This window comes from Magnolia sinica, chromosome 7 (assembly GCF_029962835.1).
Source record: "Magnolia sinica isolate HGM2019 chromosome 7, MsV1, whole genome shotgun sequence".
Lineage (NCBI taxonomy): Eukaryota > Viridiplantae > Streptophyta > Magnoliopsida > Magnoliales > Magnoliaceae > Magnolia > Magnolia sinica.
In genome coordinates this window covers 16881051-16896908 of record NC_080579.1, presented here as the reverse complement: position 1 = coordinate 16896908, position 15858 = coordinate 16881051, and the positions used below count along the sequence as shown (strand labels likewise).

The 15858-nt window shown below is 39.5% G+C and overlaps 1 protein-coding gene across 2 annotated transcripts; it reads right to left on the bottom strand.

The window, feature by feature from the left end:
- Window positions 1-3847: 3847 nt before the first annotated feature.
- Window positions 3848-15630, bottom strand: LOC131251143 (uncharacterized). Of its 2 annotated transcripts, none has more exons than XM_058251676.1 (5): window positions 15513-15630; window positions 13603-13999; window positions 11183-13292; window positions 8692-8898; window positions 3848-4577 (listed from the first exon to the last, which is right to left on the bottom strand). In XM_058251676.1, the coding sequence occupies exons 2-5, from the start codon at window positions 13962-13964 to the stop codon at window positions 4257-4259; spliced, it is 3000 nt and encodes a 999-aa protein (XP_058107659.1). In that variant the 5' UTR covers window positions 13965-13999; window positions 15513-15630; the 3' UTR covers window positions 3848-4256. The 2 variants fall into 2 exon arrangements, with proteins under 2 accessions (XP_058107659.1, XP_058107660.1); XM_058251677.1 differs by having other exon boundaries at window positions 13603-14059; window positions 15513-15597.
- Between the last annotated feature and the right edge of the window lie 228 nt (window positions 15631-15858).

Sequence of the window (15858 nt, the reverse complement as noted above, 5' to 3'; positions counted from 1 at the left end):
TGCCAAGCTACATAAGCGGATACAGATACACACGTGTGTAGGATTAACGAAACCTCCTGATTCGAAACACATGGGGTGTAGAGGTTGGCTTTTAATTTCAATTTCTTATTTTATTCACTTTGATCAGACACAAATATCAACCTCACCAACGCATCTATAAAGATTCTTCGGCTAGTTTAGCATTAGCATGGTAAGATATGCCACGTTGCAGTGGTGTAGACAGATATGTATTGCGTGCTGTGCCACACACTGGGAGGGGATTAGCTGTTTACCGGGTAAGTGGGACTTGGATTCCGTCAAGTCCTATTGACCACTTATCGATGGGATTGAGATTCACTTAAAAATTATTATTTTAGACATGATTTTACGGCAACCTAATACTTACTTTTTTTAGCTGTAATTATCATGTTCCAATTTAGCTCCTAAATCTATGTGATGATCTACCAAGGTTTACCTATAAAAACAAGATCATCCAAAGGCTAATATTGTTTTGGGTTTAAGGGTTAGGATCACCAAGGCACATCATTTACCTGTTCTTTACTCATTGATGCTTCATGACTACTTAGGTCTTCGGTTTTCAGCTTCTAAAGACTCAAACAACTACATGACATATGGACTCACGTGATTAATAAACAATATGCACAAATCAATACACTAACACTAACCCATTTCTTTTCTGTAACCGATGCTCTTACTTAGAATCTATGGTGCAGACCAATCATAAGAGTCACTCAAGTTGAGAAATCTAGTGATTGCTTGACTTATAGGCAATTCTATCATTTATAGCCTACCGTAGATTTTGAATACATATTTTAGCTATTGGTGACTCCAAGTAAAAAAAGAACATCTTTGTATTTGAGCCAACCCTATACTTAATTCAAACATGATTAAGCGCCATAAAAACATACAAAGAGTCCAGCCCAAGGATGGGTGAGGGTCATCTCCTGCGTCTATGTGAGTGAGGGCGTTCAAACTCAGATTTGGTAGTGACAATGCCAGTACCTACAACGGTATAGGTAGGTGCAAAAAAAGCTCTATGAGCCCCACCATAATGTATTTGCTTTATCCTCTCCGTCCATCCATTTTAAGAGCTCATATTAGGGAAGGAGCCCAAAAATGAGGCAAATCCAAATGTCAAGTGGACCACACTATGAGAAATTGTAGTGATTGAGGAAGTAGATTGTGTCCAGCCAGATCTGTGTGGGGTCCCACTATGATGTATCTGTTTATCCATGTCATCTATCCCTTTTCTATCATCATGTCAAGGTATAAGCCCAAAAATGAGGTAGATACAACGCTTTATTAATGCATTGATTTGTGCATCTTATTTGTCAATCACGTGAGTCCCTATGTCATGCAGTCGGTGAACCCTTGGAAGTTGAAGACACAAGTAGAGGTAGAGCATCAAGAAGCAAAGAACTGGTATATGAGGTGCCTTGGAGACCTTAAACCTTAATCCAAAATAACCTAAACATCTAGATGATCTTAAACCTAATAGGTAAACATTTTCTTGATCATCTCTTAAGCCATATAAGCCTTAATTGATCATCTTTAGATTAGCTTTAGAGGTCATGAGTTGCTAAAAATGTGCACAATTTCAATAACCTTCATTCCCACCGAACCCACCTTCGGTCTAATCAAAATAAATTAAAATAAGACAACGTGCTGTGGAAGAATTTCAGGTAATTCGCCTGTAACCAAATGCCACATTCGGTCGTATCGAAGACCATATTCAGTGCGACCGAAGACCACATCTAGTATGACCAAAAGTGCCCAGGTCTGTCCAACGGCTTTCCTGTCTAATTCAGTGTGACTGAAGACTAGCCATTTCTGCCCATTTTATGATCGTTGGAACTTGACTCCTTTATATAAAACATTCAGTTTTGGGGCAATTTGATGGGTTTTTTTTGTGCAATAGAAGCTTAGGTGATTCCATAATCGTATCCCTCATCTTAAGTCTCTAAATTCATAAGATCTAAATTATCTTCCATGTGATTCATCACCTAAAAGAGGATTTCAACCTCAATGAAAAAGATGAACTTGATCCCCACCTTGTTATAGAGATTAGACTTGAACCAATAGTTAATTTTTTATATAAACCTTATAGAACACCCATCTAGATGAATCCTCTAGGATTACAATATTCTCATTAGTTGAGACAATCCGCCTCACTGTTGTGATATTGTCCGCTTTGGGATCTCCCCTGAATGGCTCTAAAACGAGACACTTGGGGTAAGGATACTAGTAGCTCGCCTAGGCTTGCTCGGCCCTGCCCACATCAGCACTTACCCGTCCATGATATTGTCCAACCCAACTGCAAATAAAGTGCACAGCGGTGGTTTTGCTCCCACAGGAACACGTCACAACAATTAAGGGAGAGCTTCCACATATAGCTAGGACTTCGAACGACTGTCCAAGCAATGTGGGATAGAGTTCCGTCCATAGTCACCTGCAATAATAGCTCGCTCAGGCACCTAGCCCCGCCCACTTCACGCCCGCCCACATTGGAGCAGGGACCGAGGCGTCACATTAGTTATAGGAGATTCACTCAACCTCCCATCATCGTGATTACCTCAGAGGAGCATCGCATGTAAGGTATTTGATCTTTGACCTGAAACATAGGCAATGCATTGGTATCATGATTGTAGGTTGAATGCGTAATGAAATCTTGATTTAAAACCTGATTTAAAACTTTCGATAATGAAATCCGGTACACTCATAGGTTGAATGAGTCCGCCGGAAATGGAGTAGGGTAATTGAACCATTACACATGTTGGTGTTTAGAATTGTCTTTTGAGCACTTTGTTAATTATGCTTATATGATTAATTGTTAAATTATATATAACACATCCCACATATACATGTACTGACTAGTTATTTAGTATGTTGCATCCTTTGTAGTGTAATTGGACTATCTATTGGCTTGGAAGCCTCCCATAATGCATCCAGACTCTAGCTGTTGAATCTGAGTCACCTTCCAACGATCCAAAGGGAAGAAAATGCATAACATCCCTCAATCTTGTTGTTTCAACCCTTTGATAATTTGGTTATTTTGCTCAGAACAATAACGGTCACCATAACTTGTATCCTGTAAGGATCGAAATATTCACTATGAGAGTTTTCACCGGCTTCCCCATCCAAGGGGAGCCATATCACATACATAGTTTGGGTCATTGAGAGAGACATAAATCTCACGTCTATAGTCCTGACATATCTTATTTCAAGCACATGACATCAGAGAGATTCCAAAGGCCGACTGTTAGCTAGGACTGTCAACGGGCAGGGCCTGCCTTGGGTTGGCTTCACCCAAATCTTGAACTGTTCATGTCAGCCGTAGCCTGCCTTCTCAATTTTTTTAATTTTGTCAGGCCCGAGTACAGGTCCATTGACAACCCTACCGTTAGCATTGGATCCCTTTGAATCCATTTACAGATAGTCATGTATGCTGAGAAAAGCAGGCACATTTTGGAAAAGCTAAGATTCAATCAAGAAATGATACAATAAAGCATGCAGTATCAGATCCAATCATAGAGGGGCAGGTTGAGTCTAAATCACTCGAATTTTTTGTCCTTACAACTCCACGCGAGTACTCTGATCGATGATCTCCCCTGTACTCCATGCTCTACTGTATCATTTCACTGTTCAATCAAGGTATCATACTGGTTGGAATCATGGAAGATATGAGTTTCTAAACAAACAGGGCTTAATTCAAGATTCTCAAGCACCTTACAGATACCAGTCCAAGTTTTAAAAACCAACAGGAAGAACTTCCCTTCAACACCTTCAAATTTCATCTAAAATCCAAGAAAACCACCATAAAATTTCTACATTATGACACCCATCCAAATGAGACTAAAATCAATCTTTAAGAAAAAAAAAAATATCACAATTCCAATGAGAAAAAAGAACGCATTGTTCAGGTAAGCCTTGGGCTACAATAAAGCCCCACTCCAAGAAATGAAACCTCCCAAACAGTATGCCAAACCAGAATCATAACCTTGGTTTATTACCAAAGATTAATGACACAATTTACAATTTGACCTCCACCCAAAAGAATAAAAGAAAAGGAAGAAAAAAAAATCATGTGGAAATGAGATATGAACAATGTTAATCACAAGCTCAGGTATTAGACAGCTCGTCATTTTACCTGACAGGCGACCCTTACAATCCTGATGTTCTCGAAAGAGACTAGAGATCTCAAAATTCTCGAACGAAAAAAATAAAATAAAAAAATCAGCTTAAATTTCTTTTGAAATTCACTCCAGAGAAAGTTCTTTCATTGTCGTAGTAGGACTGTAGAGGAGATCGAAAGGTTTGCTGCCAAGGCTGTCCTTCAAAATAGTGATCTGACCCTCCTTGAGAAGTATATCTTCATCGAGGGCTTCAATTTTCTTCTTCAAAGAAATCAGTTCGCAATTCAGTAACATGTTCTTCTCACTATACTGCTTCACTTCCTCCCACATCAGATCCCTCTCTGCAGATACCTTTGGCAATATACTTCTTGTGATTGTCAGCTCCTTCATGCACTCTTGCAAATCGCTTTGCAGCTGGTTTACATTCTCATCTTTCCTCAATGCCTGTTTATCATTAATCACATTCCAATAATTAAAAATGTAATAAATAGAGGAAAATAACATCATTTCTATCAAAAATATGTTTAAAAATGATGAATGGTTTTCTAACCACCAATAATCAACACTCGGCTTTTTAAAAAAATTTTTAAAAAAAAAATGAATTTATGAAGATTATATGTTAGGAGGAACTAAGTGATCCTCACCCCCAGACTAAAAAATAAGTTCTTGATTTCATAAGAATGAGGCCCATGAATTGGGGACATGGATTTCCTGCCAAAGCCTTTCGCAGGAAGTTCTTGTGCTGGGAACTAAGGTGGGGCCTGTCATGATGTTCCTAAGAAATCAACCCTGTCCATCTATTTGAGGAGCTCATTTTAGGATGTTAGACCAAAATGAACTGGATCCAAGACTCATATGGCCACACAAGAGGAAACAGTGGGGATTGAACAACCACCATTGAAACATTCGTATGGCCTCAAAAGTTTTGTATCAGGCTAAGTTTTTTGTTTTATCAGTTCATCCCAGTGGTAGTGACCTTATAAATGGTTTGGATGTCATATAAACATCAAGGTGGAGCCCAGGAAGGTTTCAACGGTGAGCATTTCATTCTCAAGTTTTCCCTCTCGTGCAGCCCACTTGAGTCTTGGATATAGCTCATTTTTTGTTGAATGTCCTAAAATGATCTCTCAAAATGAATGGATGGGGGATTTCTCACAAACATCATGGTGGGCCCCGCCTAGGATCCCAGCGCAAGAACTTCCCATGAAAGGCTTTTGCAGGAAATCTGCGTCCATGATTTGGCAATCCAGCGTTGATCTGATAGGCCTCCCTGTGGATGGATGGTGCTCCAAAGATCCCCATGATTAAAAGTTCTTAGACAAATAATAGATGCATACATGTAATACATCCTACATGCATGAATACATACAAAGAAAGATGAATATACATTGTGAAAAGGGGCGCACTCCGGACTAAAAAATAAGCTCTTGAATTCATAAGAATGAGGCCCATGATTTAGCAATCCAGTGTTGATCTGATAGACCTCACTGTGGATGGATGGTGCTCCAAAGATCCCCATGATTAAAAGCTCTTAGACACATAACAGATGGACACATGTAATACATCCCACATGCATGAATACATACAAAGAAAGATGAATACACATTGTGAAAAGGGGGCCCACTCCAGACTAAAAAATAAACTCTTGAATTCATAAGAATGACGCACATGATTTAGCAATCCAGCGTTGATCTGATAGGCCTCTCTGTGGATAGATGGTGCTCCAAAGATCCCCATGATTAAAAGTTCTTACACACATAACAGATGCATACATGTAATACATCCTACATGCATGAATACATAAAAGAAAGATGAATACAAATTGTGAAAAAGGCACGCACTCCAGTGGTACAGGTACTACTGTAAAGCTTACAGTGGTACATGGCAGATGTGAGACCAAGTGATGTCTTCAAGGAATCCAACCCGTCCATAAGATGTGTCACATCAGAAAACCCCCAGAGCCTAAACATTAAGCCCAATCCAGAGAACAATGGACCATATCACAGGGAAAATATTGAGGAGGAACTCCCAATGCTTATTAGCATGGGGAAGCATCACGTTGTGTACATATGATAAAGGCCATTCATACCTTTTGTTAAATCTGGATGATTGATCAGGACAATATTCAGGATGGTTTGCAATTCAGGTAGGCCCTTGTGAAATTCAAGGGTGGACGTTCCCTCACAGCTAGTTCCCTTTTCTACACTACACCTTAGTTTCGGATCAAGCTGAGTTTTGGGTTCTAGGGGTTATCCAAGGCAACACATCTGATAGAAGGGTTGGATGGTGTAAATACATCACATGGACCCCACATCTACCTGTAAGCTTATGGTGGTACTGGTTACACTGGTGCGCACCCCTTGTAAAAATTGCACTGCCGGCACATTCATGTATGGGTAACATTTCATAAATCACACGTAAAAGTAGCAACACTGCAAAAGGTATAGTTGTAACATCATAGAATACATCACCTAGCAGTACAACCTACGTGCATGCATACATTAAAAAACAGATGCAATACATTAGAAAACAGATACAATACAGGTAGAATTGCATTTGCTAATACAAGCACACAAGTAGAGGTTCCACTTTATACACTCACAAAAGTGTATAAATCTGTGAATCTTAGTCAGTAACATATACATGGGATACATGACATAAATTTGCAAAACAATTAAAAAAGCATTACATACAGAGATTATTACATATGCAGAAACTTAGGGCCTGTTTGGGAGAGTGGATTTGGAACCTCTGGATTCGGAACCCCCTGTATTTGAAACCCCCTGGATCTGAAATCCTCCTATTGTGTTTGGCACCCTGGATTGGGAATCAACTTTAATCCAAAAGTAGCTATGCATGGTATATTTACAGGGGTTTGAATTTAATTACTAAATCAACTTTAATATCTCTAATTAGTACACAAGTAGAGGTTCCATTTTATACACTCACAAAAGTGTATAAATCTGTGAATCTTAGTCAGTAACATATACATGGGATACATGACATAAATTTGCAAAACAATTAAAAAAGCATTACATACAGAGATTATTACATATGCAGAAACTTAGGGCCTGTTTGGGAGAGTGGATTTGGAACCTCTGGATTCGGAACCCCCTGTATTTGAAACCCCCTGGATCTGAAATCCTCCTATTGTGTTTGGCACCCTGGATTGGGAATCAACTTTAATCCAAAAGTAGCTATGCATGGTATATTTACAGGGGTTTGAATTTAATTACTAAATCAACTTTAATATCTCTAATTAGTGACGTATGTAATGTTTGACACAATGGTTATAATAAGCACGCTAAAATATATGCTTTGCCCGAAAATAATGAAATTCCAAGTCTCGGATGGGCCATAAGCACAAGATCATGTCCGAGTGACCAACCAATGATTTTTAGCCATTGATTTACATGGAAAATGTTTGGACGGTACCAATCATCAATATTAAAGTAATTATAGTGATGCAATTGATAATTTAATTGTTTTTGAATATCATTAGTGGGCCATGTGCCCAATAGGATAATAGTATGGTGACACACATGGTACACTTGCAACTATTGAAAGGATTTTAGGTGTAATGCTCTCACCATGGATTTCAAACCCCCTGGATTTCAAACCCCCAGTTACTTTATACTGCAAAACAACACGGGGGATTTGAAATCCCCCCAAATCCATGGTGCCAAATGACCCCTTAGGGTTGAACCCTTTGACCACTTAGACGGTTATATTTTATCATTACTGCGACATTAGGTTTTGGATTCAATCCCAACTTATCTACCATAAAATTTAAATAATTTAAAATAAAAAATAAAAAATGGAGCTTTGCTAAGACCACAAGGCAATACAATTAAAAAGGTATTACATACATACAGAGATTATATGTATGCAGAAACTTAGGGTTGAACCCTTTGACCACTTGGCTGGTTATGTTTTATCAGTGCTGCGACATTAAAGGTTTTGTATTCAATCCCATCTTATCTACCATTAATAAAAAAAAATTTAAAAATGGAGTTTTGTTAAGACCACAAGCGAGTATAAGTCAGCTAATGCACACAACACCACATATACCAGCATGGCAAACAGGTGCTATATCCACCAAGCCATCCATCAGAAATGTGACTCTATGTAGATCTCCCATGCCAAGAATCAGGTCGGTCAACTAGTCTGATGGACCACAATTAACTGAACAAATGCACAGTTGTGAAAATTTCAGCCAACGCTTTCTAACCCATGAAACTTCTAATGGCATGGCTCACCTAATGAATGGACCACCTTTACCTTTAGGAAGTAACATATACATGGTGAGATCCACCTGATGGATGGCTTGGATATTTCTATTTCGCCGGTCCGCCAAGCAGGCATATGTGGTGGTGTGCATTAGCTGAGATGTCCACATGTATAGGCTTACCAGAACTAAAAATAAAAAATAAAAATGATATGCAGATGCATATGCATCTGTGTGTTCACGTTAGATATCCAGCATGCACATATTAGTATGTGACATGATGGGAAATGCCGTTTTGAAGATATGTCACGAGAACAACTAACTGCTCACCTGAAGTTCGAGATCCTTCATCTTGTGGGTCAGACAGGAAACCGTATCATGTGCACTTTGAAGTTCGCATCTTAGGATGTCAAGACCCCTTATTGATGTTGCCAGCTCAGCCTGTAATTGCTCAAGTTCCATCTCTTTAAAACACAACTTCTCTCGTAGTGCTTTCGTGAGAAGAATTTCAGCTTTGAGCTCTACTTCTGCATTGACCTAGATAAAACAGAACAAGACATTCAAAACCCAGAAAGAATAATATCAAATAAAAAAGAAGCTTTGAAATTGTTAAGATGGCAGCTTCACAACAATGGCTGGCTATCTTGAGAAATCAACCATGATTTGATGGGTTATCCTAGAGAACAGCTTGCTGATCAAGGACCCATTTTGAAGTTTCCGAATTCACTGCAGCAAATGCAATTTGTTGCCTATTCGTTCCGAACATGGAACTTCTCATTTGGAACTTTGTAGATGTGGGGCCCATGGTTGGTCTATACAAGTCATTGATCTTACCACCCCCGTCATGAATGGACCATTCCCAGAATATTCTCTCAATTGGTCAACTATAACCTTCCTGTTATTGGCATGCAAATAAATGGTTAAAAAGAACTACCTACTCTCACTTGGTGCCTGAACTGTCACTCATTTACATCCAGGAGATAATAAGAGAGAATAGGGATACACCCGGTACCTTTGCATCTCGAAGAAAGGGATGGCACCTCGGCTTCAGGTGCCTGAACTGTCGCCCATTTACATCCAGGAGAGAATAAGAGAGAATAGGGATACAACCGATGCCTATGCATCTTGAAGGGGATGGCACCTCTGCTTCAGGTGGTCAGTTTGTATTTGTTCTCCTGAGCCAGTGGGGTTGGGTGGGGGTAAGAAGGATGTATCATTGATCAACATGAACAAGTTAGGGGGATCTTCCAAACTGGGAGATTTGGGGGGAATGGTCCATCCATGATGGGCCTAATCAGATCAATGGCTTGGATAGACCAACCATGGGCCCCACAACTACAAACTGAGTCCCAAACAGGGAAGTTCCATGCTTGGAATGAATAGTGAACTCATTGGCTTCTTGGAAAATAAAAAGTGGGAAGATGGGAGCATGCCTTTGTGTGGTTCCCATTTCCCAAGCTGCCATAAACACAAGACAGACCAGCTCAGCTAAAACGTGGAACGATTACTGATTTAAGCCTTAAGGAGACCCAAATGGTAGATTATGTGCAGTTGATTTTATTAGAAAATGCTCAGAGGCACCGCCTAAGCAATGACTGCCAACCCATCATCCAGCTCAACCCTATCTTGGCATGGTGGGAAGGTTGGCAAGCAAGATAGAAGGATTTGGATGCTAGCTTTCATGGCAGCTCTCTGGGAAATCTGAAGGGGAGGAATAGTCAGTGCTTCCAAAATCTTCAAGGGTCGGTTGGGGATGTAATAAGGAAAATAAAAGTTGATGTATTGGGTTAAGCATCCTGCTTGAAGGATTGCACAATCCTTTTTTTTTTTTTTTGATAGTTTCCTCAGGCTGTAGCCTTTCGCCAGCTTGGTGAGCTTCTTTTTTTAATAAAATATTTGTTGATTCTCAGAAAAAATTGTTGATGTTTTAAAACTTTGAAAGGAAAGACACTAAAATTTGAATATAGGCAAATGAAAATCGTGATGAGAGGCAAAAAAAAAAAAAAAGGTTTAAGAGTGTAGATATCTGAAAAATGAGGCCAAGTTTACTATTTTTAACAAACAGTGAACTTACCTGCTGCGCACCGAGTTTGTACATGAAGAACCTGGTTTATCCAAGCCATTAATCCAATGGCCCCAATCTTGTATGGACCATGCCCAACAAATCCCTCAAATCAGAAGATCCAAACAATCAAATCTTGTCTTTTCTCCATTGACTGTGGACTGTTCATGAATTTCTTCTTAATCATGTGCATAGATACCAATAATGGAAATGTTAGAGTCCACCTAATGAAGAGAAATTTGGGGCATGGTTCATCCATGATTAGGGGCATCAACTCAATAGCTTGGAGAAACCAACCATGGCCCCACTTGTACATATTTGTTTGGAACAGGGAATTTCCCTGTTTGGCAGAAACAGGGAACTCGGCCTACCAAAAAAAATCTGAGGTTGATAAGATATACAAAGTCAACTGTTTGCAGTTCCAACCAACATCTCTAAATACCGAATTAACAAATCAGCAATTCCACAAAAATATTTCGTCATTCGAAATAGAAAAACACTGAAAAGAAATTACAACCTGAGTTTTGAAATTAGTCAAGAATATATATATAGTTCTAAGTCTAAAGTTTAAAATAATCCAGATCTTTTTGGAAATATGAGTTAAAAATAAAAAGCATTTTGAGCTGAAAAATAAGATTTTTATATAACAACTCAGCGAATAAATGGATTTAAGCACGGTAATAACTAACTCAGAATCATGGACAGAATTCATTTGTAAACATCAAGCTCTATCAGGGAGAAAATGAAAAACCAATTTACCTCTAATGCTTGATCCTTTGAGTGCCCCAATATACCACCATCATTAATATTCAATTGGCAGTCGGAAGCATCAAGATTGGTCTTTTCTTGCAGTATTGAAGATGTTGTTTGTAAGCTTCTCCTAAGATTTTCAACTCCCTTCAAGAACCGTTCTAATCTCATTTCATATTCAATAATCAAATACCCATCAAACCCATTATGAATTTCTTGTGCCCATTCTGAACTGGGATTTTTAGGAATATGGCACATAATGTTCTTCACAAATTCCAGCAACTTCCTTTCAAGCTGCCCATGGTCATCAAGCAATGACAAGCAATGGTTCTGTAAGACATTGACTCGAGCACACAGCTCCTGATCAAGCTTGATAGCTGAAAGTGGGCCATTCCCAGCGCCCTGCAAGCGGCCCAAGAGATTGATGTTCTCGTGCCTAAGGGACTCAACTTCATGTCTGCATGACTCCACCTCCCTTCTCAGCATCTGCTCAACACCTGTCAATCTTACCTGTTCCATTTGCAATTTAATCACAAGATCGCCTTTCTGTGTAGACTGCTCACTGATATCATCGATAAGCCCTTGTCGCAACCCACTAATCGTCTTATCTTGTTCACCACAGATCCTTTGTAACCTGGCAACGGCTTTCTGCAACTCCTTGCTTTCCTTAACCTTTTCATTGTAGCTTCTTTTGATGCAATCCCGATCCATCTCCACCCCTTTACAGTGCTCTTGCAATTGCGACAAGGTTTCCTGAAGATTGCAATTCTCCGCTCTTGCTTCATCCATCCTTGCTGTCACTTCGTTCAACTGCATATCCAAATGCATTACTCTATTTCTGATCTCCACTTCTTTGTTGTTAAAGGAAGATACTTCTCTTTGAAGTGATACGTTTTGCTCAGCCAGTTCCCTGACCCGTTCTCTTAGCCTCTGCTCTTCGGATTGGCATTTTTCGATCTTCAATGACCAATCACTCGACCGTCTATCCAGCTCTTTTTCCAAATGCAACTGCAGTTCATTCTTCTCCTTCTCCAGCCTCCTTGTCTGTGTCTCCAAATCTACTTGCGCACATTTAACGACTTCGCTCAGTGAAGCCCTCTCAGCAATTCGACTCTGTATCTGACTGGAAACTTCGAGGGCCAAGTTTCTCCTGTCATTAGTGATGTCTCTAATCATCTGAAGCAATGCTGAAATGCTGAAACTGCCATTCTGAAGGTTCACCTGATCGATATCTTCCGATAGAAGAATAACCCTCTCTTCAGCCTCTTTAGCTTTTCTATGCAATTCCACATCTATGGCCTCTTCCTTTTCCACGGAGTAAATTGAACATTCATGTTTCGCACCTGCCGGATATTCCCCAACAAAGTACCTTTGCTTTTGGAAGCCCGAGATTTCCTTTGTGAAATGCCCATTTGCAGGTTCACAAGGGGGATCTGATGGATGGCATAAAGACACATGCTCGGATGAAGAACCCGTTTGCATGATGCCCTTTGATTGTGGAGCAGGGTGTGACTCTGAGTAATCCTCATAGATATCTTCAACTGTCATAATACTTTTGGAGTCGAAATCTCGCAGTTCCATTTTTTGTTTTCGAGGGAATACATGGGATGGTCTCTCAACTCCATTCTTTGTAAGCTTTTGCGGGGATATGGGCCCGATATCATCCATCCGCCAATCCCTGGACGAAACGCGAAGTTGAGTATCTCTAGCTTCCCTAAACGAGTAGGATCTCAGCTGCTCTTTTCCATTTGTTGGAGAAGTAGGTGCGGTTGACTGCACTCGTGGTGGCCTCCTTGAATTACGCAGATTTCGGTTCTCTGCCAAATAGCCATTTCCAACAGTTAGAGTGCATCTTCTTGACTCGGGTTTTGGCCGTAAGCGCCTTTCATGCTGCTCCCCATCGATGTACAAGTCCAGGGTCGTGTTTGGAAGTTGAGTTAGACGGGCAGATCTACATTTTAATGGGACTGGAGAGCCGTAAGGTGAGTTGCCCGATGATTCAAAATAACTTCTGGATGAGCTCGGAGAATCAAGCTTATCTACAATACACATCTTTCGTGCGGCGGCCGGATCACCTCTTTTAGGCTTTGGATACCTTTCGGGAGTAAGAGAACGACAGCTGCAGCAACAGAGACCAAAAAAAATAATGACAATGAATAAATGGATCATTTAAGTCAAAGACACAAAAATCACAAGCATTGCTTCAGAAAAGAAATTTATTTTAACATAAAGTCATACAAAAGCAAAAATCAGAGAAACAATGACAAGTGATGTGGTTCCACAGAAAATGGATTTGTGCAGAAACAACCCCACCTACCCAATAAAGAATCAGGCAATCAGGACTTCGAAATACATGGAAAATGGAACTCTAATGAAGATGAAACCAACAACCAGAAAAATTAATGTCTGAGAGAATTAAAGGCACTTACCAGACTGTAAAATCATCCATATGACACAGAACACTGCCACTGTTTGGAGATCTGCTCAAATCGCTTGAACAATTCAAATTCCTTTCTGCGAGATCACTGCAAATAATGGGAGATGAAAATGAATGGCTCCTTCTCAGGCCTGATCTAGTGGAATTCTGGCTTTCAGGGAATTGTCTTCCTGACCTGGAAACCAAGCCCTTGGGGCTTCGGGAGCTGTCCTGAACCTTGTCAGTCACTTGGGTATCCACACAACCGACCCATGGGGCCTCCCAGTATACTGCCTCACTGTTGGGAGGAGGAGAAACTGGATTGTTGTTTCCACTGCTAGATGCAGAAGATTTAAAGAAAAATAGCTTTCTCATCTGTGAATTCTTAACTAGAAGTGTTTGCTGCAAGCCTGCAATGCATACAAATCTCCTCAGAACTGAAAAATGGCTCTCAAAGCCTTCATTTAAATCTGAAACGCCAAGCAAGAAAGTAATTGAGACACCTGGTCCTAAAAAAAATAAAATCACATGGATGAATGAGATTGCTAAATGAGAGATTGCATATGAGAAAAGGGATTGTTTATCAAATAACTATGTAGTTAATGAGAAACTCCAAACAGAAAGGGATTTTAGACCCTTGCTGAGAGAGCAGATGCATGTATATGGGTACTTAGAAACAGCAGAACGCAAGGCGCTCCTCAAAGAACTTCCATCAAAACACCATGCTAGACACTTTGATGCAATAAAAAGAAAAAGATGCACAACGGAAGGGTAGTTTCCTGGGAAACAATGTTTCCTTTCCTTTCAATGTATCAAACTGGCCCGAATCTTCACCTTAAGCCCTAAACCCTCGTTACTATGAAAACTGCTAAGGAAAAAATTAAGGATCAAAATGGCATAATCTTTTAAAAACACCATCAAAATTAGATTTAATAATAAGGGAAATGTATGGGGGGGAAAAAAAAAAAAAAAACCATCAACAACAGAAACCCATTTGAATTCAAACTTCAATAATTCAAATCTTCAGAAAATCTCCTAAACCAGAGGAAAAAATCTCACTGAAATATTTCAGTTTTCTAACATTCAAAGAAAAGTGAGTCTTATAAGCAATATTTCAAGAACTTTCTCTTTCCTAACACTAGAAATACAAAGAAATTTCAGAACTACAAGAAAAACCCATATCCATCAAATTCCAGAACCAAAATTCCAAATTACCCAGAAAATACCAAAAAACAACTAAACAAGAACCCAGAAAAGAAAAACCAACAAGATAAATGATAGGAAAGAGGCGAATAGCTCTATGAGGAAAAAAAAAATGGCAATCTTCTCAAACACAAAAATAAAAAATAAAAACCCAGCAAATTCCACAAACAGAAAATACGAAAGAAGGCAGAGCGGGCGAGCCAGAGAGAGAGACCCAAAAACCACTGTTGAAATGGGAAAAAGAAAAATACATAAAAATCGAGAGAAGTAGAGATTCAATGACGAGAACCAGAAATCTAACAATGATATCAAAGACAGAGAAAACCCCAAGGAACTTCCGCAACCAGATAATCCAAATTAAACACAAAATACCCAAAAACCCAAAAAATAAAAAAGAAAACCCAACAAGAGAAAATGAAAAATATATATACACTCCCGAAATTTTCTTCTTTCTGTATCCTTTATTTCTACTGAAGAAGAATCTCTGAATCTCAACGTGAATTTCAAAATCCCCTTCGATTTCCTTGAATTCTTGAATTTGATACGAAAATAAATTCAATTCAGTGTCATAAAAGCATCAGTATTGGAATCGAATCCGACCGAGAAAGAATGCCGAACGGTCAGAAAGCATCTCTGTTTTTTTTTCAAAAAATCCAAACAACGGCTGTCTCCAAATGTCCATGAAATTAAAAAGAAAAGTAAAGAATCGGCGACTATTACCTTTTACGTTTTGGAGCGGCGAATTGCTTTGTGGTGATCGATGGAGAAAATCGGCGATCTTTGGGAAGAAGACGACGAGGTGTGTCGAGAGCGGTAGCAGCCGAAGAGCAAACGAAAGTTATAAATGGGAGGGAGTACGGACGACCTTTACACACGCGTGCTGGAAAATGGAAACCGATCAAATGACTAAAATACCCATCTATAAACGATATTCCCTTTGGGGTACGAGGCTATCGCATCGGAAAGCACCTGAATACGTAGCGTTTAACTTTCACCAACGTAGGAGACACTGTTTAACTTGCATGAAATCCACGCCATCTATCAGGTAGACAGTCTCTTGTTGGGT